Here is a 27,989-nt window from a genome sequence, read left to right on the forward strand (position 1 = left end):
AGAACACTGTTTCGAGCAATTAAGGGAAAGAGTGAAGCTTTACTAGCTCAAAACTTCCTGAGAATATGTGTAACGTGTGGGTATTTCGATCGGTGCTGGAAGATTGCAAATTGTCGCTCCGCACGAAAAACCCGTCATATGTGACGTCACTCTCGTATCGAGATCTCGTCCCACGCAAGGAGGATACGGCCCCTAGAAACTGTATTTTCTTAAGCTCAGAAAAAGCCAGCAGAATCTGGCAACGTGTGGAAAAGAACATTTTTTTTTCATAGCTGTCAAATATGTCGTCTGTAACTATTAGGAGTGAAATTCGTGATCTGAACAACGAAATTCAGTCAGTTTATGAATATTGTCTGGCCGCTGGTCTTACACATGAAGAAATAGTGAAAAAGGCTAGTCCCTTGCTGCGACCTATAGAAAAGGAAGAATGGAAAAAGAAATTTATGACACTTCTTAAGATAGGCATATGTTGTCTAGCATTGTCCTATACGTTTTCTTGTGAATCGGTCACTAAAGCAGTGCTAACAAAGAGTCGCCATCTGATGTTTAAGGTATATATGATTTAAAACTTCTAACACTGTACTTATTTGGAAATAAGATATAAATTATGCTATATTTGGCCAAAATTTTGTAGGGTCTTACTGTTGGGTATTTTAAAAATGAAATTGCAGAATGAGAAGGAGTTTATTAATTATCCTCTATGTAGTAATTACATTACTTATTACTAAATAATAAATAAACGACACATATAATACCGTATATATAAACTACATAACCACCGTCAGTTATAATAGTTTGAGCGATTAAAGTTTAATCCTCCGTTCCCTATACTAGTTACTAAACTTCCTGAAAGAAATTGGTAATAAAGTATGGCTAATATTCCATAAGCAGGGTAGTATTGTTTATTTTTCGTAATTTTTATTTCTAAACGACAGTAAAATGTGTTTCATTTGGTAGCTGGCGTTTCGTTCTAATCGGAAACGTGTTCTCATGAAATTTTCATCTACTTTATTTCTTAAAATGGTACTCTTCTGTTATCGGGACCAAATTCAGAAATGAATGTGTGCATGTATGTATTGATATATGTATTCATGCACACACACACACGTATATATGTATATATGTATGCACATACATACATTGTTGATACATACATTGATACATTGTTGAATCCGCTCTTAGTAATAGAAGAGTGCCTTTAAAATTAATACTAAAACATTAGGGATTGTTATATTAAAATAAATACAGTATTCTATACTAAAATACCTACATTTAAATTTTTAAAAAATTGTAATTTTGCTAAAATCATTTTCCTAATTTGATTGTTTTCCCTTCCTATCTGAAAAATAAATGCATACATATAATTAATCTTTTTGAACGGCATCCAGAATTAATAGCTATCATATAATTCTAATAAATGTAACTGAGGTTAATGCTTAAAGCAAAAATTAAATAATTTAACCATTAACATGCATACCAAAATTTTGGGAAATCCTTAATTATACAGTCAAAAGTCGTTAATTCGGACACCCATAATCCAGAATGATCTATAATCCGGACCTCAAAGCTACAAACTTTCTGCGCATGCATCGCGTTCACTTCTGCGCACAGGCGTATACGAGTGCGCGTAAGATCTTTACGGCTGCGAATATGCGTGTGCACATGTGCATTTAATGTATAACGGACGGTATAAGCTAAGCTAAAATTATCTAATTCAGTTAATGTTGCAGATTGCGTTGTTCCTTAATCTTCGAAATGGATCCGGCTTATTATTTTTTGCAGACTGTTAGAGCAATTTTATAAAAGTAAGCTTGAACTTTTGATTATGTCAAATAGAATTTCCGATATATATTTACTAATATGATAAGGATCTACAAATTATTACAGATAAGAAATATGAAATTATGGTAAATGCATGTTAAAATTTATGGGTGACTGTGCATTAAGTATAGAGTATATTGAGGGAGTACTGGTTCCTAAACAGAGGCTTGTAATTACTTATGTACAGTTGTTCCCTTTACTCTCTTCATGTAAGATAATGTTGGAGGCTCTCATTTTATGAGTGTGTGTAATTTTTTTTTTATAATATTATACTTTTTTTGTTATTATGGAAAGTATTAGTGCAGTTCTCAAAGGCCAGTTACCTTATGCAAGGAACGGAGGCCTTTTCAAGTAACTGCCTAGGCACCCTGAGCAACTAGTGCAGACAATACACTGGTTAGCTCAAGAGGACAGCCCTATTGGTGGATATATTTGTTTAGAAGTATTGCGAGGCCTTCCAATTTGGTAAAATCAGGAATTGTAAATGAAAGATAATAACAGTGAAACCATAATTTTTGAAACTAGTACTCCTATTATATTTATGGTAATAAAATATAATTTATCAATATGGAAATTATATCATAAATGTTTATGTGCATTGCATTTAATTATAAGTACAGTCAAAAGTCGTTAATCAAGACGTCCATAATCCAGAATGATCTAAAATCCGGACTTCAAAGCTACAAACTCTCTGCGCATGCGTAAATGCATTGCGCATATGCATTTACACATGCGCATAATACTTTTACACATGCGCGTTTAATGTGTAACGGACGGTATAAGCTAAACTAAAATTATCTAATTATCTATTTCAGTTAATGTTGCTGATTGCGTTGTTCCTTAATCTTCGAATTGGATCCGGCTTATTATTTTTTGCTGATTGTTAGAGCAATTTTATAAAAGTAAGCTTGAACTTTCGATTATGTCAAATAAAATTTCCGATATATATTTACTAATATGATAAGGATCTACAAAGCGAAAGTATGTATCGAAATCCAAAATCTGTTTATCAATTTCACGCCGCAGTGCGCAATGAATTGGAAGTTGATCTGTCAGCACTATCCTTTTCTTCAGGGCAGATGTTTTTATTTTATTTGGCTTATAATTCCTTACTAAATGTAGTATTTCATCTCGATGTACTCCATCTTTGATATGATTTAAATCAAATTCCTCGTCATTATAAATATCACGAATACAAATCAGATTGTTTTCTGGTTACAATTTTCTAATTTCAACTAGGCGTAATCTAGTCGAAATAGCATAAAATATTTTCATATTTTCATAGCTAATAAAAGCATGCAAACAATGGGACATTGTATGTTTTGTTGGATATCCTTTAGCTTAAAATACATTTTTAAGGCGTAATCTATGCTTTACGCATGCGCGTGTTGAAAGAAATGTTTAATAAAGTAAACAAATAAATATTAAGTTTTTTTTTTTTTTTTTTTTTTTTGTAAATTTTGATACCCTTTAGATCATAATTGTTCTTTATTTTACAAATTATGGTTTCATAGTTTTAATTTTATAATTTCTGCATGCCATCTTACCAGATTTAAACTGATGATCTATAATCCGGAAAAATCGATAATCTGGAATCGCCGAAGTCCCGACGAGTCCGGATTAACGATTTTTGACTGTATTTTGTTGGCCATCTTCGACTGGCCATATCATGTCCATTAATACAGACTTTTTGGGTACAGTCAAAAGTCGTTAATCCGCACTCATCGGGACTTCGGCGATTCCGGATTATCGATTTTTCCGGATTATAGATCATCAGTTTAAATCTGGTAAAATGGAATGCAGAAATTACAAAATTAAAATTATGAAACCGTAATTTATGAAATAAAGAACAATTATGATCTAAAGGGTATCAAAATTTACAAAAAGAAAAAGCTTAATATTTATTTGTTTACTTTATTAAACATTTCTTTCAATGTAAGTTGTTTAAGTTGCTTTGTTTCATGTGATAATACTTTCTCTTTAAATCTATTAAACAGACATAATTTCTTGTTTAGTTACAAAGTTCCGCTGTTTAATTCCTATAATTGCTGTGTTGAGAATACCGACTAATTTGTCAATCAAAAGTTTTTCGTTTTCAATAACCTCTGGGTCACTTTCTTTACTATCGGAAGCGAATTATAATGACGAGGAACTTGATTTAAATCATATCATAGGAGTACATCGAGATGAAATACTACATTTGGTAAGGAATTATAAGCCAAATAAAATAAAAACATCTGCCCTGAAGATAAGGATAGTGCTGACAGATCAATTTCCAATTCACTGCACGCCGCGGCGTGAAATTGATAAACAGATTTCGGATTTCGAAACATACTTTTGCTTTGTAGATCCTTTACATATTAGTAAATATATATCGGAAGTTCTATTTGACATACTCGAAAGTTCAAGCTTACTTTTATAAAATTGCTCTAACAGTCTGCAAAAAATAATGAGCCAGATCCAATTCGAAGATTAAGGAACAACGCAATCTGCAACATTAACTGAATTAGATAATTTTAGCTTAGCTTATACCGTCCGTTACACATTTAACGCACATGCACACTCGTCTTACGTGCACTCGTAAACGCCTGTGCGCATGCGTGAACACGACGCATGCTCAGAAAGTTTGTAGCTTTGAGGTCCGGATTATAGATCATTCCGGATTATGGGTGTCCGAATTAACGACTTTTGACTGTATTACTCTTATATACGCTCTTAGATGTATGGTGTCATCGAATGTGGCAATATGTGTTCTGCACTGGTTTTTGGCGCGATTGTGTGTTCTGCAATGGTTTTTGGCACGATGTTGTTTGTATGGCAACCCTTTTGACAGTGGAACTTTATTTTGCTGTTTGGTTGTTTTGGTGGGCGTTTTGAAATGGCTTATATTGCAATGAAATATGTGGTGGCAAAATTTCAGTCGCATAGTTTGGATTGTGTGCAAGGTAAACTAAGGATTAAAAGGTACCATGTTAGAATTGTTAATGAGTGTTTTGTTCATGGGTGTGTTTATGCCAATCAAAGTTTATATTTGGATTTTCTGTGGGAGTCGGGACTTCTGAAGCGGAGTTTGGCATGTCCAAAATACGGAGCTGATATGAGAACTCATACAAAGAATGGCACTTGTATGGGTTTGGAGGCAAATGGTTGCAGGTAAGTATGTGGCTGTCAGCAAAGTTTAAGATTTGGATCCTGGTTTTCATGTAGTAAGTTAACTTTGGAGGAAGTTTTTATCGTTACTTTCAAAATTTTGAATCGCAGAAAGACGTGTGATATAGCAAAATTGTGGCACTTTTGGTTACAGACGTGTGACTGGTGAAATTTTATTCACGAATGTCTGCTGGACTTTGCATGCTCTGTGTCTCAGAAGATAGGGGGGAAAGGATAAAGTGGTGGAAATTGATGAGTTTTGGCTGATGTTTGAAATTTATATTTCTGCTGTTTGAAAAAGCATTCACAATGGTAAGTGCATTTTATTTTATTGTTGTTCTTATTTTGTAGAATGTTATGTTAATTTTTTTTTCTATGAATTTTTGTCATTATTGTTGTTTTTTGAATTTTTTGTAATTTATTTTACTTTTTTTAGTTTATTTTGTTGATTTGTACGCAATGTTGAGGCTGTGCGCATTGCATAGATTGTGCAATTTGATGATATTTTTTCAAGTTAAAACAGAACACTATGTATATGGTATTGTTTGAAATTTATTGTTGTGATGTTAGTTTATTTTAGCAAGGTGTGCATAATTCCTAGATTTCTACGCAGCATAGATTGTGCAATTCTCTGATATTTTTTAAAGTTAAAACAGATCACTGTGTACATGGATTCTTGTCAAATATATTTGGTTACAAACTTTACATTTTTGCTATCTAAAGCTTTTGTTTTGGATTTTTGGCATAAATTGTGTGTTGAAAACATGGTTTTTGCAGACATTTTAGGCTTAAAGTTCGAAATGTAGACAAAATTTAGATAGGAATATGGTGCCACGGAAATTTGTCATCAACCGAGGGTGTGTATAAGCGTAGTTCCACCTTTTTTTTTTTTTAATGGTAGAATCTCATAAATTCGAAAATAATCTCCTGTAAAGGCAGGCCCCAAATTCTAATATATATATATATATATATTTTTTTCTAAAATGCAGAGAAAATGCTGTAATGACAGTTAATTTATGTCCTTGTTCATAAAAGGAAAGTGGCTTTTTGAGAATCATTTGGTGTTACATCAAATGAAAGTGGATGTCACGTGTGTCTTGTTACTGCATGTTTATCATTACTGGCTCTTGATCGCACTGCCTGGCGAATTTTTACAGTCTATGGGATAATAGTTAAGTACCAAATTATTTTGCATTTTATTGCAAAAATAATAAAACATAAGTTTTCAGGTAAATTAAATTGCTATTAGTAAATTTATACCAACTCCATAGTTACATTAATATTTTCCAGAAGAAACCTCACCCTGGCATTAACTCTAATAACTTAGTATTATTCAAGGGAGTTAAATAACTCAGCATTATTTAACTATACTTTTTATGTAGGATTAACCATATGTCCTTGTTGAATATGATAATAAACATTAAATTGTCTTCTTTATTTAAAACTGTTGGACCAAATGAACACTAAAGATCTGAGGCCAAGTAAAACTCTGTTGTCTGCATTTTGTGTCTTGCTGTAAAGTAAATTTATTATCCATTTCTGTTTAGAAAATTAATATTTATATATTTTAAACATTTGAAAATAATATAGTATGCTAAAATAATATTTATTCCTGAAAGGTAAACATCAAAACCAAGCACTATTATTAATCAAAATTAATATTCACTACAATAATAATTGTTTGACTTAAAATTTTTATTTAATTTAGGCTCTTCCATTATGGGACTGGACAGATTTATATTCTGAAACTTGTTTATTGGATAACCCATTTTATTCAGATGAACAAATATTTATTACAGATTGCCAGGTATAATATTTGCAGTTATTCATTTTGATTTATTCTGTTGCTAATATTTTATGCAGCTGAAACAAATTTGTATTTATTAAATTTAAAATTCAAAGTTTTGTAATAGCCTTAAAATTAATAAAATCTGTTATAACTATGGAATTTGACATATTTTTAGTCTTTTTAGTAAATTTTATTTTGAATTGAATTATTTACATCCATAAATTTTTCATTGTATATCATAAATGAAATTTGTTCTCATTGACTTGTTGATAAACTCCTGAATTGTATTGTAACATTTGTTTTGCTACAGAAAACATATGGTTTGGCCTAAATAGAATTAATTGTTTTGTGCATGTTGCTTCCAAGCCCTAGCTAGCATTTTCAGCATCCAGGGACAATGGAGATTTTGCACATCTTCTGTGCACTAAGAATGAAAAACATTTCATTCTAAAATTTCATAATATTAGTTTGCTGCTTCCTGAATGCTCCATTTGGGGACAGATATCCCCCCTTACAGCTATGCCGTTGTGTTGCTCTTTGGTTTATTACTTTCACAATAACCATTTTCAAATTTTGATCACAAAGATGTCACTCTTTTTCATCCCTTGTTCAATGATCAAATTTGCATTTAGTAATTTTTTTTTTGTAAAATAAGAAAGATAAAAAAACACCATAATATAATTTAATAATCTATATTATGGTTTTCTAGACTTAAGAATATAAAACACTGTATTATAATATTATTATTATCACGTAAAGAATTATTGCATTCTTTCACATATGGTCTTGTGATGTAAGTGATTAGTATGTTTATTTAGCAGCTAGAAGATCTGCAGTTTGAATTCTGTTAAATATATGGTTAATTTTCCATGCCTCCCCCCCAAAGAAGACTAATGGTCTTTACAGTGGTGTCTGCATTGAAATATGATGGGTGATAACTCATCGTTACTTAGATTTGGTCGACTAGAACTCATGCCTCTTCACAGTTGCCCTTTAAGTAAGGCAGAATAAAAGAAAGTACTAACATATTCTCACCATGTATGCTCTTATGATGTAAGTGGTAACCATGCCCAGCTGGCAAGTAGAAGATCTGTGGTTTGAATCCCACCAAGGTATAGTTGATTTTTCATGTTTGCTGCTCTAAAAAATCCTAATGTTCTGATAATCATATCAGCCTTCAGAATTTCTAATTATGTAATTTATTGTTTGTGTCGTGTCCTTTCGAAATTTTTCAGTAACCTGATCAGATTTTATGGCATATATAATGATTAACCAAAGGCTCATATTTTGGCCAGTTTATTGCTATTTTTGAGATAATTGATATAAGATCCGCAGAACACAACAAAGTGTGAACCTATGATTATGTAAAAGCAATGACATGGCCTTGTCAGATTTCCCAGATTAAATTTTTAATTTAAAGTTATAGAACATTAGTAAAATAAAGAATTTAAAATATATTTTTCATACTGTCACTATTAATTTCCTTAATTATGCCTGCCCAGACTCTTTCAAGCATACAACACCTTGCAGTCCAATAAATAAAGAAAATTAGGAGAATCGTAAAGAGGTCCGATGAAAGAACATCTAGCGAAGCAGTACAAGAAAAAAGATGCTCTCTGGTCATTGGAGCAGAGGCACAAATTCTGGGGAGTCAGCAAGTCCAAATCTGAAAAGAAAAGGGCCCACCAGCGGCCGAGCGGTAAAGTCGCTGAACACTGGTAGTTCGGTCCGAGGTTCGAATCCCGCGAACGGGCTGGCTGCATGGGCGTTTTCGTGGTTTTCCCCATGTGTAACGTGTATACGAGCCAGTTTCCCTTAGAAAGTCCTCCACGAAAGGCATCCCTCCCCTCAGGCAGATAGCCCTCGTGTGCTTTGCCATAATTAAATACACCAACACCAACACCAAATCTGAAAAGACAAGCCTGTAAGTAATCATGTTACATCATAAATTCGAAGTAAGCCACACCAATAGCTCTTGGCAGAGAAACACAGATCTGTTTGTCCAGTAAGGAGCACCAATTGTTTGCTTTTGCAACATCCCTGTAATGGCAGAGTCTGGCCTTATGGATGTGCTTTGTAATAGTCCATTTGATGGTTCTTAGAGGAACATGTAATACAGGTTGTTTAAATCCACAGCCCTCTTTAGTGAGCACGTCTACCTGCTCATTGCCAGGAATATTGTTATGACTAGGAATCCATTTAAAGACAACATCCCTTTCTGACCGAATTAGAGTGCTAATTAATAATTTGCACTCAAACTCAGTTGTTAGAAGGTCAACCTGTAATAGTTTGAATGGAAGTCTAAGAATACGCAAATAGGACAATATTTTTATCAGCTGTATTTTTTAAGACATGGAGGGCCATCAAAATAGATGCAATTCAGTATCAAAGTTCTCACAAAAGTGCCCAACTGCCTCACTTAGTTGAAATGATTCTGAAAAGACACAGCACCTCCTCTTCAGCTATCACAGAGGCATCATTATATATATGAATTTATTGTGCTGTAGGATATCTCTCATAGATACCAGTGCTATAGTTTTAAGTTCAACATGGAGAGAAGAACTCTTTTTGCTAATAATGAAGTCAAAACCTGCTTTTGTGTAATGCAAAAAGCCTGGGAAGATATTGTTGCATGTGTACGGGTTTGTAATAGATTGAATGCACAAGTTTGATGAAAAGTTAATAAAATTTATTCTTATCACAAGAAATAAAACAAAATGCTGAAAACTTTCCTCACAGATATTTATACAACATCACACAGTACTACTTATATTTTAAACTACTAAACTGTTAAATAGAACACAATTCAAAGTGCAGAGAAAGCTAATCCAATCTCAAAATTACAGCAGCTAAGTAAAACAACAACAACTTGGTAAAAAACTGAACTGAGATGTTTTTCTCTGGCCTTTATAGAGTTTTAGTCAGTCACAAGAAGCTTCTCTTACTTTCCATTTACTTGAGGTTTCTGGAAAGCAAATACAATACATACAAGGAGTACAATTACGAGATATCTATTTATTAAATGCATATGCTCTTGTATTTTTACTTTTCCAGCATGGCTTTCTCTTAAAATTCGTTATTTGTTACATTGCATGGGGAAATAAAACAATTTTAATTATAATTCTACTAAAATAAGCAAATTAAATGCAAAATCCGTAACAATATATAAAAATAGTCAAATGATTTAAAAGAAGCCCAATATTTCTTGATAACTGATCAATCATCACAAGGACAGAATTTTGTGTGTTTAGTCTAGACTGAGCTGGAACATAGACCAAAAGGTATCTTTATGAATGAATCTTTCATCCACATTCAAAGTGCCATCCGGTGGCAACCAGCCAAATTGTCCCTACAGAACTATCACTATGGGAGATGTGACAATAAGCCATCATTGTCATTTGTCTTGTACTGAGGAAAAAATCTACTGCATAAATTTTATCAACTATAATTTTTTTTATGTCTCTGAAGATGTAATAAATTTGACGCAGTAAAGTAAACTCAGTAAAATAAGGATAAAAAATACTCAATGTTTTTTTTTTTTTTTTTTAATTTTCAAAGAAAAAAAAAAATTTTTTTTTTTTTTTTTTTTTGTGACAGTGTTCAAAGCATATTTTGTCTTTTTGGTACATCCATAGACCCACATTGCACGTTTCACACATGTATCTTCTTCAATGAGGTTTCTTCCTTGTGCTACAAAATATACATTGCCTGGATCTAAATTTCACTCATATATGTCCAGTGTTATTTAGTTTCTTTTCACCTGGCACATGAAAATTGTGGTTTTTTAATGGGGGGGGGGGCTTGGTCTTTTTGGCTTTGGTACGGATAATTCGTTTCCCATTCATACTTATTTTATTCGTATTTTGTCCCAAAATGTTCAGAAAATATTTTAAAGTTAAATAAAACTTTACACGATTTCTATTTTTAATTATAGCAAAATATATTTACATTAAATTTAAACCTCAGGAAATAATTTAAAATCGCAATACTAGCTTGGGGAGCAAGTGTGTTGAGGTCAGAGAAATGTCTCAAAGAAATTGAGAAAAAGAAAGACCTTTTTACTTGGCAGGTGCATGTATTGTTTAGTATTAAAATAACTATGTGGTTTCAAAACCCCTTATCTATATCCGGGTAAAAATAAACATTCCTATTTGAGAAGCAAGCAAATGCTATTGTGAAGGGTAGTGGTTTCAAGAGAGAACGCCTCTAGTGGTGCAGTGGTCGTGCCCTGAAACCACAAAGCAAATACCATACATATAGAGGGGTTTTTTTTATATATGCAGTTTAATTATTGCTATTTTTTATCGTTAATGATAGAAATCATGATGTGCGATGAATAACTTTTGAAATTTAAAGTTGTTTATATTAATAAAAGGAAGTTATTTTGTCTCATTGAAAACGAATTTTAAAAGGCATCAGATTTGAAGTACTAAGACCTAAAACATGTATGATTCTGCAGTCATTTTGTGTTATTTTAGAGGTAAAAGATCAGTAATGAATTGATTTTCACTCAAAAATTTCCGAAAGAAGAGGAGAAAAAAAGTAGAAAATTGGTGGTTTCAGGGTGCGATAACCGCGTGTCAATGGGTTAAGCATGTATTTGAGAACAGTGACCATGTTACTCAGAATAGTATCAAAAGAGGATGTAAAAAACGTGGTATGACAAGTAACTATAAGAAACCAATGACATTTGACAAGCATTTTATTTTAGAGCATATTTTAATAAGAAATTGGAATGGATCTAAACAGCTGACATTCTAAAACTCCATTTGAACTGACGCTCTGTCACTGGACCAAAAGTGTCGATAAAATTAACTTGCACTCTTTTGGAAAAAAATCGAAACACCATGAAGGAAGTGGCTGTTTTTGATGAAATTCAATATGTGTATAGCTCATACACAGATAATAAAATGTTTAAAAAATCAAGGTCGTAGTACCTGTTCACGGCTCGCAATCATCCATTGAGTGTTCAGATTAGTAGTAATTGGTTAAACCTTCCCTGGTGCCAATGCATGCTTGAATTCATTGAGGCAAAGAGTGGTAAAGGTTTCTAATGTCATCCTGCGACACATTCTGCCAGGTATTCATCAGTTATCACTCTAGAACTGCAATATTTTATGGTGCCTGAATCTGGCAGCCTACCATGTCCCAGATATGATCGATTGGTGAAAGGTCTGGTGATCTTGCTGGCCAAGGAAGAGTATCAACTGCACGGAGACAGTCCAGAGATATGCAAGCGGTATGTGGCCTGGCATTATCTTGCTGGAAAATGGCCCCAGGATGATGTGTAATGCAATCAACTGCAGGATGGTATTAACATATCGTTGAGCTGTTAAAGATGTACCAAGGATGACTAAAGATGACTGCCGTTATAAGAAATAGCGCCCCACACCATCACACCAGGGATTATTGGCTGCATGCCTTTGTAAAACAGAGGCTGATTGGGAATGCTGGCCCTGTCCTCTCCAGACACAAACACGGTGAGCATCTGTTAAAGAGTGAAGTGGGATTCATCGCCAAACACTATACGATGCCATTCTAATGGCAGCCATGACGGCTGCGACACCACGCCAGATGACTCCGCCGATGCTGTGGGGTCAAAGGCAAACGTCTTAAAAGCCTCTGTGAGCGTAACTCCACCTCAGACAAGTGTCGTGAGATGGTGCACGGTACAATGGGAGGTATAGACGTGGCTGTAGTGCGTTGAACAGTCGACGATGATACCATTGGAGCGGTTCGGGCCTGCCGAACAATCATCCTATCTTGCCTCACATTTGTGCTCCTTGGCCTTCCAGAGCCTTCATTTTGTCAGTAATTTCCTTGTAGCAGTCATTGCTGCCAACACCTTTGCACAGCAGTGTCCGTACGCTGCAGGTTGCAGCCTATTGCTCAGTATGACCACCCAGCTTCAGGCAACCCTACAATGTGACCATGTTCAAAGTCATTTAGTTGTCTGTAAGGTCTTCAGGTATCGTCGTAATGGCATATTCAGTTGCTTCTTTACGGAATTACAATGGCAGCAACAAAAAAAAGATAAATTTTACGCCACTGTGATTGGTTTTCTACTTTGCGAATTGTGCACTAAAAATGCACGCTATGAGTGCAATTCCTGTTCATTTGCCTTGAAACTTTTATCATTTGCATATTCGATCAAGATGCTATATCAAATTTCGTAACGATCGCAAAAGTCCTTCTTGGTGCTTCGATATTTTTGCAAAAGATGTATATTATTGTATGAGCAATAATATTGTTGCAAGTATAGACTCAGATGGTAAGGATAAGAACAATCTTAATAAGCATTAAAGTGTAATAACTAAAGAAAAGAAAAACTGGATAATTTTGAAATCTCACGTGACACTTAGAATTCAGGAAGACCAAAAAATTAATGCCATTGATTCTTTAAGTAGAAAAGCTGTTGTCCTTTGATAAGAAAGCTTTCTTTATTGCATATTTTTTCACTGCTATTATGGAGGAATCTGTATATAGTAGGTGCATAGTTTTTTCCCTTCTCTGCTTGCTTGTTGTTTTAGCACTGTTTATTTAATGATAACATGTCTAAAAAAGTCCACCTACAGAAAGACTGCTTATAGTACTTGAGGAAAATAATTTTGTACAGTTTAATAGTTAAAAAAAAAAATAGTATAAATCATTAGCAAGCAAAAATTTATCCCAGTGTGCAATTTTTGGTGAAATTTATTCCAACAATATCAAAACATTATACTTTGATCCCAAGCTGGAAAAGCCTGTTCCATCTCTGTCATTGCAAACTAGTGCTATGCTTCACCATGCTTAGTGAATTTTTGCTTATTTGGTCTAACTATTGCACTTTTTTTCTTTTCGCTGCGTACAGTGTAAAGATATAGTAGTCATGTATCTAGAAAAGATGCTGTGATCAGAAATTTGAAATTTTAAGTCTTTATATGGAGATCAGTACCTTATCATTACACTATTAAAACAATTAGCACTCTTTACTAATTTCTGTTTTTACTTTGTGGAAGGAATATGCTCTTAAAATCTCCTTTACAAGTTCAGATACCATGGCCGTTTGAGAGTTTTATGTTTAACTGGGTACAACATGGAAAGATTTCGCTTCATCCAGTAAGGTAGCTTATGACTTTAGTCTGTAAATGATTCTGGTTACATTGGATCCTCAAAGACGGAATCCACATTTTCTTGATCTCTGCTTGGCCTAATATCCAAAACTCCAGATTGGTTATTTGTCTTGAATTTGTTTCCTGCAGCTGATGGGGATTTACATGAATTTTTTCAATATGTGATATAATCCTATTTCTCTTACAAATTTCTTCACAAACGTATGTATTTTTTACCGTAATTAATTCCCCTTCTCTTTACTTCACAGACTTGATGTGCTTTCTCAAAACAAATTATGATCATTTCGAATAAAACTAAATATAATAAAGTTTAATGTTTAAAAAGTTAATATGCAGTTGAATCATGTATGCCTTTATTTACAGGCTTGTGAAGATGAATATCAAATAGATTATGTAAATGGAACATCCTCTGAAGAAATATCCCATCTTTACATTCAAAGAAATATTCCTGTAATTGTAAGAGATGCAATGTTGGACTGGCCAGTGATGAAAGACTCATTTACGATTCTGAATCTCACTGAAGTATACTCATATTTATATTTTAACTTATAAATTTCATTTCATATGTATTATTTTCATAGTAAATATAAGAGGCAGATAGAAGTTTGATTATTAGTAATTGGAAAAATTGAACTTTTTTTCACTGATATTGACTTAAAAAGCTGAGTTGTACTCCTTGCTTTCATTCTTCATTTAAAAATTATATAGCCTCTAAAAATAGGAGATGGGCATTTTATCTTTTGAAATTCACCTGGTTCTCTTTTTCAGTTGATTCTGAGGTATAGCCTGGGTAACACGTGCCTAAGAGAACACTGCTGTTCATTGCCGTGGTAGCAGTAATAGAGATTTGTATCTCAGCAATGAAATTTTTGTGCGAGATGACATTTTGAACACAAAATGAATAATCAGTGATAGATATTTAGGTGAAGAGAAGCATCTTAAAATTGACATTTGTTTAAACTGCAATGAGTAGTAATTATTGACTGTGTATGGCATGACATCAAGCTATAGACTTCTTGGAGAATGGTGTTCTGTTTAGTTTGTGAAACATCTATTGTTTTCCGTTGTAACTGAACTTGATGCCTGCCAGGCCATTTATCTTACATTTATATATGACATGTTGAGAGGGCAATAAACAGGGCAAGAGAATAGATTGAGAAAGGAGTGATCAGTGTAGAATATTAAGGGAATATTAGAAAATATAAGGCTTCATGGAAATAAATACTGTTCTTTCGCATGAAAGCATAATGTATGGTTGTAAGAAGGATGGGATTTCAACTTTCAAGATGTTCCCTCATGTGTAGTAATTGCAATGCTAGTACACTACACTGAATAATGGTATTTTGTGTTATTTTACAGTTTCATGAAATTGTTAAGGTTAAATACTGATATTTATGGTGTTAGCTTTAAATAATGAAAAAAGATTTTTTTTTTGTATTAAAGTGTTTAATTTATCGAGCATCTGCTGTTATTTGAAATATGTATTTGCTTCATTAATATGGCGGTACCAATATTAATAATTTGTTGTCTCACTTCTGATCTTCTCTCTTTGTGTGCAAAATATCAAGGGCAAATATAAAACATTTATGAAAGTTAACCCCACATTACATGACTCGACTGTGCCAAAAAGCTTTCATCAGAATGTTTAGACCTTGATTTCTTCAGCAGCACCTCACAGTATCCTTGTAGCTATTGCTACATGATGATCTTCCAGCTTATTATTTTTTCTGAATAATGCTGTGCTAGCATTCGAAAAGTGACTGCTGCATGGGCTGAGGATGAGGATGCAGGAGTTTTACTGCATCCTCAGTGTCCAGTAGCCCTAAGAACTACTCAGTTAATTGTAGTGAAATTGAATGTAATAGTTTAAATAAATTAAAACATTTATTTTTTTAATTGGGGAGTTTCTTTTTCAAAAATAAGTACACATTTTGTAATTGTTCAAAATATTTATATTTGTAATGTATATGTTTTGAGTTTTATTTATCCATAATGAATAATAATGACTTCAAAGAACATTAAAAAAAATCTGCTGATAATACTTTGGCTTGGTTTTCCTATTTATCTGATGAAAAAAACCATGCTTACAAGATGCAAAACATGTTTGAGGATTAATAAAGTTTTTGGAGGAAGTACAAGCAGAGAACATATATATTTAAAATCATAACATAACATTAATTAATTGAGGCTGGCTGTGGATGTATTATTTCAGAAGGATTGCAACTTGTTAACATCAAATTTAACAATAAATTTTGTATTGCAATCACTTAAAGATTCAGGCACGCCACTATCTGTGGAATTATAAGTGCACTGAAAAAGGAAGTGCATAGTGATGTAGAACAGAGTTTCTTAAACTGGGGATACCAGGACCTGCAACAGGGGGTTGCCAAAAATTTTAGCAGTTTTGATATTTTTTAACTAATAATTTTACAATTAACAAATATTTTTCCGCAATGTTTCTGAAAGTAGATAAACATAAGATAATATAATACGGACAAAGAAAAAAATGAAAACGTTTTGACGCATTCTTTTTATAATACACTGCTGGCCACCGTAAATGCAACACCCTGAAGGAAGCATGCAAGTAACATGAAATTTACAACATGCATTAGCGGAGGTGAGATATGAAAATGATTAGAATTTCAGTGCAGACATACATCACGCACGCCTGTGGTGCCACTTTAAAGAGCTATTTAAGGCTTGGAGTTTTTGACGATTTCAAGTTCGTCAATTGTGTTTTTTTTTTTTTTTTTCAAAAAACGATCAATTATGCCTCTTAGTAAAACAGCGATCATCGTTTGATTAAGTATTCGAGTTTGCCAGAGGAAGGATAGCGGCCTACCAAGAGTGTGAATTATCTTTCAGGGAAATCTGTAGTCATGTTGGACGAAACCAAACAACTGTAATGTGGATATGTGACCGTTGGATGCAGGGTACAATAGACCAACGTGTTCAATCGCATCCACCTCAGTGCACCACTTCATGTGATCACAGGAACGTTGTGCGCATGGCAGTGACGGATCACTCAGTCACATCACGAACCATAGCACAGCACATTCAGTCTGTAACACATCAGTGTCTGCGCGTACCATTCGACGCCATTTATAGCAGAGTGGTCTGTCTGCAAGATGTTCATTGCTTCGTCTACCCTTGACGCAGAACCACAGACGTCTCCTCCGCCAATGGTGTGATGAAAGAAGGATGTGGACAGGAAAATGGAATGAAATTGTCTTTACTGACGAGTCAAGCTTCTGTTTGCAACACCACGATGGTTGGATTCGAGTCTGGAGGCACAACAGAGAGAGGATGCTGAACAACTGCGTTATGCACTGCCACACTGGCCCTGCACCGGGTATTATGGTATGGGGCGGTATTGGATATCACTCGCACTCCTCTAGTATGCTTTGCCGGTACTTTAAACAGCCAGCGCTACATCTCCGAGGTGTTGGAGCCAGTTGTCCTTCTTTAACTTCAGGGCTTGCCCACAGCCATATTTCAACAGGATAATGCACAACCACACTTGGCACGCATTGTCCAAGGTTTCTTCGTCAATCGCCAGACTGAATTGCTTCCCTGGCCGAGTCGCTCTCCAGATCTTTCGCCGATAGAAAACATGTGGTCCATGGTTGCTGAACGATTGACCCAGATTACATCCCAAGCTGCCAGATCAACTTTGGCAACATGTGGAAGCTGCTTGGTCTGCTGTACCCCAAGAACACATCCAAAGTCTCTTTGAATCAATGCCGAGGCATGTGGCAGTGGTGATCTCCAACAATGGTGGCTACTCTGGCTGCTGATTCTGGAAGAAACCACACTTCACAGAAGTCTATAAATTTAATCATTTGATACTTGGTCAACATGTTATCTACTAAATAAATTTTGTTGTGATATCTCTTGTTTTTCTTGGTGTTGCAATTTGGGTGGCCAGCAGTGTATAAACATTCATTTTACTTGCTTTGCACATGATGCTGTCATTTCATCTGTTACTTATTTAAAGTTTTCACATTGTTCCATGTCTTAAAATTCAAAATTAAAGTTAATGACCTAAAACTGCAATAGTATATTACAGTACAAGTGAAAAAATGCTCACTTTTACTGTAATATACTAATAATTTCACTCATAGTCGTCGTCTCTATGTGTCGGATATGTGCAATGCTTATGAGGTCCCACAAAATTTTCGTAAATATTATGGGGTCCTGGGGTTGCGAAAAAATGTCAGTGATAAAAAGGGGTCGCGAATGAAAAAGGTTTAAGAAGCCCTGATCTAGAAAGTACACTACCCGACATTAAAAATGCAGCACCAAGACAGAGTGGCCAGGAAGTAATGAAACTGGTCAAACAGAGAGAGACAGCAACGAATAATAAGTGATCTTTATTTCGAAATGATATGCATAATGCAGATGGAGAACAGCGTCGGCTCAGTTACTACGTTACTGCAAAGGCGAAGCCCCCAGCTCCCCCAACCGATAAATTCATTCAGCCATAAAGCTTTTACAAGCCAGCCTGACAAAACAAAAATGAACTGGGAGAAAAAGAGAATAAGCAGTTAAACATGTAATAAAATGACACACAAAGAAAAGGAAACAGATTCACATCATTCACACATCCACTCCAGCCAAGTATCTCTGTGCGTTTATAATATTCATTATTTACCTGGAATAGAGCAGCATTTTACTGTAATCCGTAAGATCTCTTGGAAATTCAATTTTCATTTTATCTCTCATACCAGCAGTCAGGCCACAGGTTTCAACGAAGTGAACATTATCACCTATTACTTTACATAGCCAACAAAGATTGTTTTAATGCAGGGCAAATCTATTCAACTACATGAGAAAACATCCATGTCCTGTCAAAACCTGATTTAGATCTATATCAGTGTAGCACTTTCTTCCCTTATAAATAAATCTGTATAGTACAAATATAATTTTTCTTTTTTTCGGAGGAATACCAATTGTTTTTCCATTTTTCATATATACTATTGTATAAAATTTTAATAGTTTTTCTTCTAAAGCCTTGCAGTGTAATTTCTTTACAATTGCCAAGTGTGACTTCTTTTGCCAATACGTCAGCCCTCTCATTACCACAGAAACCTATATGTGTCTTAATCCAATATATCTTAATATTATATTTTGTACGTAGATTTCTATATTTCATTTTAATGTTCACAATAAGTTTATTATCAAACTCAAGTGCAGAAAGTGATTGCAAGGCCAATAGTGCATCAGAAAATATGTAAACACATTGACCGCCAGATAATTTATTTTCGATCCAGGTCAAAACCTCTAGTATTGCATATAATTCAGCCTCGTACACTGTATTCATGAAGTTTAATAAGAATATTTTGTAGTTAGTCTCAGTTCCATAGTAGTACACTACAAATTGTGCAACCAACATTTCCTCCTAGACCTGAACCATCAGTATAAATATCATATTCATTTACAGTACATAATAATTGATCAAAATTTAGTCCAAATATATCTGCAGGGTGAATCAATTAAAGACATTCTTAAAAGGCATCACTTTTTAATTCTATATTAGGTATTTCCAATGGTGTAATATATTTGTTTTTCATTAAAAATTTTTTATAGAAAAAGCTGTTTTGATATGAGAGGATGGGACACACAAGCCACATCCGTTGAAAATGGTCCCGAAAGCACGCACAGCCTCATATCACACCTAATGAGCATCGGCTCGTACGTGATATTTGATATGAGGGATGCAGCTCGATCCTTCTGGCAGACTTTACATCACCCTATGGCCTTTTTGTGGGCTACACCAGAACACGCCAGAAACAACAATGGTAGCTCAGTAGGTTGTAGGACCACCTTGGAGGGCGATACATGAAGCAATACGTCTAGGTACAGAGTCAATAAGACTACGGATGGTGTTCTGAGGACATACTGGAAATGGACATGTACATTACACACACACACGACAAAAAGGCGACAGTTCTATATATTTCGTTCTACTGGGCCGATTGACGAAATTCAGCTTGCATTTTTCATGTCTCGAAAGCACGACTTAAGATGTTTATTAAATTTATAAATATATATCAAGGTATTTTGACATAAAATTGTACTTTTTCTGAAATGACATGCCAATTGTTTTCCATATTTTGATTCTGCTACTCAAATTATGTCAAATTTTGTAAAAAATCGCACAAATAATTTTTAAAAAATAAGCTCTCAAAATTTTAGCTCCTCGTGTTAATTGAATTTGATATATATTTATTAATATCTTTCTTTTTATTAAACTTATTTGATTCTTCCTTTCATATTTCGAAATTTAGGTTCATTAGGTAAATAAAATTCGCCATTTTTTTATGATTTATTTTAAAAATCTGTGTTTTTAAATAATTTTTATAAGTTTTTCGAAAAAAATTTTGAATTATAAACTATAAAATTTTTGCCATCTTAAGGAAGATGTATTTCTAAGCATACTGCAAAAAATTATAGTTTTTATTCACAATTTCCTAAGATATACGTGAATAAACATTTTGAAATTTGGCATATTTATTATAAGCGATAATAATGAAAATATGGTTTACGCATTTTGTTAAAATTATTTGAAAGTATGAAAGATTACTTTTTCGTCATGGACAACAAAAAAAAGGAAAGGAAAATAGGTTGCTATAAATTAAGAAGTTCGTCAAGTGAAATTATTCTTCGCTCAAACTGAAAAAAAGCACGAAGGTAAATTTTTAAATTTCCCACCAAAAATTACAAAATTTAATATCTAGGCATAATTTGAATCGTAGAATGGAAATATGGAAAAATATTGGTATGTTATTTGAGAAAAAGTTTGATTTTGCATCAAAATGCTAATGTTAGAGTAATTGCTATGTATAAATCTAATATATATCCTAAGTCACGCTTTTGACACATGGAAAATGGAATTTGAATTTCGCCAATTGGCCCAGTAGAACGGGAGATATAAAACTGTCCTTTTTTTTTTTTTTTTCTTAGTGTACATGTCCATTTCCAATATGTTTGGCACACAGATGAATTAAACATATTAAGAAGATGAGTATATATTTTTTTTCCTTTACAGCTAGCATTCTAGGTGATTGTGCCACTCAGCTGGTGTAGTTGTGATGCTAACTGCCATACTGATGGGCGAGGGTTCGAATTCTGGAGAAGGCATGGATGTTTGTAAGCATAATAGTATCTGTGCAGCAAGGGGACACTCAAAATACACCATGAGTTGAAAAGCCTTTTGAGAGATTGGTGGAAGTGGCTGAGACTGTTTCCTGAGGTATTTTCCCTCAAAACTGGAGTGGAACTGCACAGTTAGCGTGATGGTATTATACCTGTATGACCCAATAGGAAAATTCTGGTGTTCTGTCCACTTCTACCAATACCTATACTCCATGCTTATGTTATCTATGTTTGCAGTCAGTCCTGATGATGTGAGTTGCACATGTTTTAAGAAATAGTGTAAGAACGTGGGATCTTTTATCTTTTTTATGTATGAGAGAGAAAGAAAATAATTATATACATTCCAAAAACTGTACAAAGTTAATTTTTATGATTGAAAAAATCCTCCTGATTTCTGAAAAAGAAGGAAAAAAAAAAAAAAAAAAAAAAAAAGGGTCTTTCAGTATTTCAGTTTGATAAGTTGGCATCTCTGGTTGCATGCTGAATGGTCATTAACCATTTGACCAATTTATTTAATTTGCATTCAACTAGCTGATAACCTATGTGGCTGACAGAGATAGTTATGCCTCGGTATTTTTCTTTCACTGGGCAAGGATACACAACTTTAAATTTTAAGTTACTACTTTCTTTTACTTTTACATAATTTTTAGCTTGGAGCCTTTTACTAGTTTAGGTCAAAACTTTGAAATAAATTCTCAGTTGAACAAATTTTCTTAAAATCCGGCATAGATATATATTTGAAATAACACAGTAAATCTAAGCAGCCTTTATCCCTTTTTTTATTATATTTTTTTATCAATTTTTGGCACATATCTTTTTTTATGATTAAATTAGTTGTCACAGAATTCATTTTTTGCACCACTGAATAGATAAAAAAATTATCTTTTGAAGGAAATTTGTTTGAATAATTTACTAATATTTGGTGATATTTCAGCTGCCAGTTTATGGGCTGCTAACAGTGACCAATTTTTAAATACGAAAATAATTAAAAAGAAATTTAGATGGATTGAATGCATTATTATTTATGAGAAGACCTTGAAAGGAAGGTAACATCATGTATTCATTGTTATTGTGATTAGAAGCAATGATTTTCTTATGTTCAGAGTTAGGTTTTTCTTATTTTATTAATTTTTCTATTTTTCTGTGGCCTAAGAAGAATAAAATATAAAGAAATTCATTTCAAGCTATTAAAAATGAATAACTTTCAGGCATCACAACATTCTTCAACACAGTTACAACAACATGTCATTGAAATAAAATCACGAGATGTCAAAAGAAATATATTCATTGATAAAAACAAAAACATCTTTGTTTTAAATTTAAGAATAAGATTAATTTTTAATTTATTGTTGTTTAATATTTTAAGTCATATTTTATATATAATCTTTCATATTTTGATGATTTAAAAATAATAGGAAATTATTTTATACTGAATGGTAATGTATTATCTTAATCAGGGTTTTCTGCAAATGAAGGAAGATGTATGCATGTTTCAGACTAACTTACGTGTTGATAACCATCGCAAAGTTTTCAAGAAGTTGCTAAATGAAGACTTACAGAAGTGGTATGCTCACTGGTAAGTTTCATAATAATTAGTAAAAGTCAAATCTTTTAAACCTAAATAAATGGAAAATACTTCTTATATCCTGGATCATTTGATGTATTCTTTTCAGGGAGAACTGCCAAAAAGCAAATCAGAAATTTTTAAGAAAATTTTATGCACGACCATATTTTATCCCAAGTGTTGTTCAAATGACAGAATCTAACTGGATATTGATGTCATCTAACTACATAGGGAGAAAGTTCAAGAATGTAAGGATAAAACCTTTTAATTTCATACAATGTTTTAACATTTTAAAAAATCAGTTTTAGTGTGATTTTTGGGTAAAATATATATGAATCGAGATATATAGGACTAAAGTTTGGTGTCACACGGTAATTATGTTCATATGGCAAAATCTTTTTTCCTAAATACAAGTAATCTCATACCTGAAACAAGTTCATGTGATAAAGCATCTTAAGTAATACATATTAAATAATTTTGAGGTAAATTGGATTAACTTGGAAAGTATTCTACAACTTCAGTAATTCATTTCAAGTTGCAAATGGCAGGATTTCATATCTGCCTTTAGAGGAGGGAGGGGAAAAATATATTTTTTATTTTTCCTCCTGTTTCAGATTCATATCATTTGACTTATATGGAATTATGACCATTTGGAAGGATTTTGTACTTTTTGTCATGTACTTTGCCCAAATTAAATAATCTTAAGACTGGATTATTTAATTCCCAAAATTAAATAATGTGAATATTTAATCCTCAAAATTAAATAATCTAGCCATAGTTGAATTTTATGAAAATTAGAAGCATATTTTTACCTAAGCTATGATAGGGTTCTTATTGAAATTCAATTTTGATTTCACCGATTATCCTTTAACAAAATTATTACTAAAAAAATGGAGTAATATCCCTAAACAAACATAACTAGTAATGCCTTAACGAAGCATAATCAAGCACTAAACAGTATTAAATCGAGTATGAGTAAGAGAATAATTTTATGTATTATTACAAAATGCAATAAATAACGGTACTTTTCCGTTTTGCCGGCGCAAATCTCGCCAAGCAGACTTTATTGGCGACAACATACAATATACACATAAAAAATATTAAAAAAATTTTAGTTCTAAGAATTCTCTTTTTGAAGGCATAAACATTTTAATATCGTTTAAAACTTTATAAAAAGCCAATAAATAAAGACAATAAATTTGTAAAAAGACATTAATTTAAGAATTTACTATGCTTTCATGGTTCAACATACTAATTCGCCAGTTCATATCACGTGACCCAAGTGATCTCATCACACGTAAACTACTCTACAAAAATCTAATGCTCTCAGTAATTATCTACATTAATTTCAAGTTAAATCTTAATTTGGAACACAAGTTTAAATGCAAGAAATATTTCAATGCGTACGAATAGCTTACTCAGAAATTATGTAAAACTGCAGTGCTTAACTTCACTAATGCATTCTCAGATTCTCATTAGAATTGATGAATTTAACCCTTGACTTTCCTTTTCTATATTTTCGGCTTCGGGTACGCGCTGTGATTGCATCCTAATTGACTTAATTACCAAAAATGGCCTTAGACATAAAACTGAACTATCTGATAAAAATTCTATGTAATAATATGCCAGCATTGAAAGAAACAATCAATCTGATAAGAAAAAGCTGCGACTTGTTTTGAAAATGAGGCGTAAAAGGTTACCAGCAAGAATATTCCGTTTGGCATCGGTTGTACCATTATTGGCGAATTTATCGCTTGCGCCAGCAAAATGGAAAAGTACCTAAATAACTAAAAATACCTCTTAAAATTTGAGATTTGTTTTTAACCTTTCCAGATTTTTTAAAAAAAGTTTAGATTTTTAACATTTTTTATTTCCCCGACTTTAGAAGATTCTTCAAGTGTAGGGAATAGTCATTTAAATTAAACATTCTGTATGCTACTGTAATAATCAATGCAGTAAATTGTTTATGATATTACATTATTTAAACATAATAGTATTCTTATTAACTGGATATGGCAAAGCACATGAGGACTACTTGCCTAATGGCAGAGATGCCTCTGTGAAGGACTTTCTATGGAAAACAAGCTCATTCAGTGTAAAAAAAAAAAAAAAAAAAATACGTATAACAAAATTACAATAAATAAGCAATATCCCTTAATACAAATATTAATTATCCTAATAAATAAATTAACCAACTTCTTTTTGCAAAATCTTAAGAACTCAATAAGAAATACAATGAAAAATTGTTGTCAACCCATATTTCGAAAAGAATGAAACTATTCAAAATGATGCGATTTCATTAAAAATCTGTCAACAACAATAAGAAAGGAAAATTTTTGCCAAAATCACATTTTTAAAGATGTGAGAAGTGTACTCAGAAGCTTCATTTAAAATAATTTTTAAAAATACAAAATATTATCATTTTTTCAAAATTCTTTTTGTAAAAGCAGTCGCAAGGATGAAAGTTTAACGTGTCCAAAAATCAAAGAAAAATAAACCGTACATTTTTAAAAATAAACTTTTTTAGAAAAAATCCGATTGAAAAGGTGTTAAGCTCACTTTGTTAAATAAATTCGTATTTAATTGAATTATTGAAACACGAAATTTATTTTAAGTTTGTAAAATAGCTAAGTGCCTACGTTTCATGACGATGCGAAAATGGTGTAGAGTAAAATCTCACTTTCCTATAGCCCATTATGTCTCAAAATGACGCGATTTCATCACAAAACATAAAAAAATTTCTATTCGAATTTCAAAAAAATCGTTTCGAGGTGCACTGGCTGTTGTCTAGATGCACCTATGTACCAAATTTCGTTGCCGTGGATCTATTAGCTTATGCGCAGCGCGAACGAAAGACACAAACACTTTATTATATGTAGAGATTATTGATAGATTTATGAAAATATTAAAAAATAAATTTTCTGATTTAGGCCGATTTCTAGTGCATATTTTTAATTAAAATTCCTTAACTTCTGTGAGCATTTACTAAACAAATAGAAATTAAGTTGTTATTAAATAAAATATCATTTGAAACAGTTACTTGTATCTCACTGGGTTCCATACATAAAGGTGCGTATTTTTTCCACATTTAGTATATTAAAGCATAATGAACACTTTTCAGTAATTATCAGTTCTTCTAGCTCACGCTCTTTTGAGGAAAACATTTTAGTAACCTTATCGAACTCTTGAAAAACTTCTGGTTTCCTCCATGGCAATTTCTGTAAGTTATATAAATGTGCCATTATTAATTAAATGCTTAGTTCCTAAAATGAAGAACTTGTGGAAGAAGCTGATATACTGAAAGATAGAATTAAAAATGCAAATAATTGCTGCCAAAATTATCCCTTTTATAGAAACTGTATTGGATTTATTTTCCTTAAACTAAAATATCCTTTAATTTTCATTGAAAGGAGTTATTAACCTTATTGCTAACTAGTTTATATAGTTCATAAAATGTTTTCTCAAAATTTTTTCTTGAATATTTGTTAAATAAATGTGACATATCTTTGATTACCAGCATTTAGCTAACTTATAAAACGAACAGATAAAGGCTGCATTTCCAATGAGAATATGAAAACTATTTAAAAATAATTTACTTCTTTATTCCATGAAAAACAGTGATTAGTTTTATAATTTCACACTAATGCTTGTTTTATACAAAATCAGAATGTAATTTAATAATATCCAAATTAAACAATTTTTCAGATTGATGCTTTGCCTTCTATAACTATCATGTGGGTTGCTCAAGTACGGGGATACAATAGTATTAGGCTTGAACCCAAGAAACCATGTCATAAAATTTGTAACATCTTGGAAGATACAGTGGAAGAAGGTGAAATAGGTAATTATTTCAATTTATATATAAAATTGTAAAATTTGTGTAAATCTGGGCTTTTTTATGACATGCAAAGATTACATTTTAGGATATTAAATTAAAAATCTTTTTTTGTTTATTTATAATTCATGAGTGATATAATTACAAAACATATTTTGACTCGGTAAGTAAGCAGCAAATTTTTAAAAATGCTAGGAGTTTCCAACAGCACATTTGAAAAATTGTAGCAATTAGCAAGATTTAAATTTTTAAGGATCAAAATTTCTCTTTTGCCAGGAAAGCAAATGGAGTGCAGTTTCAGAGTGCACATATTTTAGTATTTAAATCTAAATTTCCTTTACCTTTATGTTGAAAGAGCGTTAAATATTTATCTTGAAGCAATTTAAGTATTTTTTTTTATTAAAGTATATTATGATAAACATAATTTATAGAATTTTATCACAGTTTTCTGTTCATAGGTTACACAATATGATTTCTGAAATACAGTATAGATGGCTTTCTATAATCAATCACTCACTTAAAGAAACAGATGTCAACTGAAATAAAATGTTTCTTTGGTTAATTTTATATGTGAAATTAAATGAATATTTTATATAATTTAGTAATTAATAATTTTTCTAAGATGTCTCATGGGTAAAGAAACTTAAAAGTGTGAATGAAAGTAAGTTTGAAAAAAGAAAATTTAGCATATGGGCATTTTGAAAAAATTCAGATTCTCTTAAGTATTGTTAAATTTTATGTTAACATTTTTGACAGGCCATTTCACTAGACATATGGTTTCCAAGAGTTAACTTTTACCACTTTGCTTTCATGTGGTTTTTTTGGTTTTACAGATAACTCATTTTAATTTTTTTTTTTTTTTTTTTTTTCATCAATCTAAGATCCTTCTCTCTCTCTTTTTTACATGTTTCAGTTATGTGAATAGATTAATGCTTTTTTGATATGTGATTTTATACATTTCAATATGCTAGAGGGTTTTTCATAGATGTCATGTCTTTTCATATGACAAGCTCATTTATACTCAATAACTGACCACAGTATGATTAAACTGAAGAATGTTTTATGTTTTATATTTATCTATTACTGAGCTGAAAGAGCAACTGAAATTTGCATGATTCATGAAAGTAGGCCCCCCCCCAAAAAAAAAAGCAAAAATTAACCAGCACTTTTAGTGATTTATAATAATGCATTTTTAAACCTTAAAAATAAATTTTGGACTTTAAGTATGTATAAAATTTCAAACAGTAATTTTTTCTTTTTCTTTCTTTCTTTCTTTTTTTTTTTTAACAGTTCTTTTCAGCCCAGCAGTATGGAATTTCTCATATTTACCTGGAGAGGGTACTGAAAATCTTGCTATAGCTGCTGGAGGATTTTCTCATTTTTCATAGTACTTAGAAATGTATTGAAATGAAAGCATTCCATTATTAATAAAATGAAGGGTTCAATTATGATACTCTATTATAAAAATCAGATTTATTTTACATATATTAAGATATGTACACTTTCAACTGCTTGCATGCTTTTTAAATTTTTTCTTAATGGAATCCTGTATTAGTTTCC

The 27,989-nt window shown here is 32.4% G+C and overlaps 2 protein-coding genes across 3 annotated transcripts in view; one reads left to right on the forward strand and one right to left on the reverse strand.

Moving 5' to 3' along the window:
- Positions 1 to 249: 249 nt before the first annotated feature.
- LOC118190703 (uncharacterized) lies at positions 250 to 27,899 on the forward strand. Its single transcript, XM_085819829.1, has 7 exons — positions 250 to 551; positions 6,680 to 6,778; positions 14,236 to 14,394; positions 22,488 to 22,606; positions 22,704 to 22,842; positions 26,300 to 26,435; positions 27,720 to 27,899. Exons 1-7 carry the CDS (start codon positions 282 to 284, stop codon positions 27,815 to 27,817), a joined length of 1,020 nt encoding a protein of 339 aa, XP_085675955.1. The 5' UTR covers positions 250 to 281; the 3' UTR covers positions 27,818 to 27,899.
- ais (DExD-box helicase 52) overlaps positions 27,884 to 27,989 on the reverse strand; it is a 58,152-nt gene continuing 58,046 nt past the window's right edge. For both annotated transcript variants that reach the window (XM_085819827.1, XM_085819828.1), the window contains one exon: positions 27,884 to 27,988. In XM_085819827.1, the coding sequence (XP_085675953.1) occupies positions 27,934 to 27,988 (55 nt within the window). In that variant the 3' untranslated portion in view covers positions 27,884 to 27,933. The remainder of the gene's footprint in view (position 27,989) is intronic.

Source organism: Stegodyphus dumicola, chromosome 7 (assembly GCF_044657685.1).
Source record: "Stegodyphus dumicola isolate Sdum_Otavi_A_Nest chromosome 7, ASM4465768v1".
Classification (NCBI taxonomy): Eukaryota; Metazoa; Arthropoda; class Arachnida; order Araneae; family Eresidae; genus Stegodyphus; species Stegodyphus dumicola.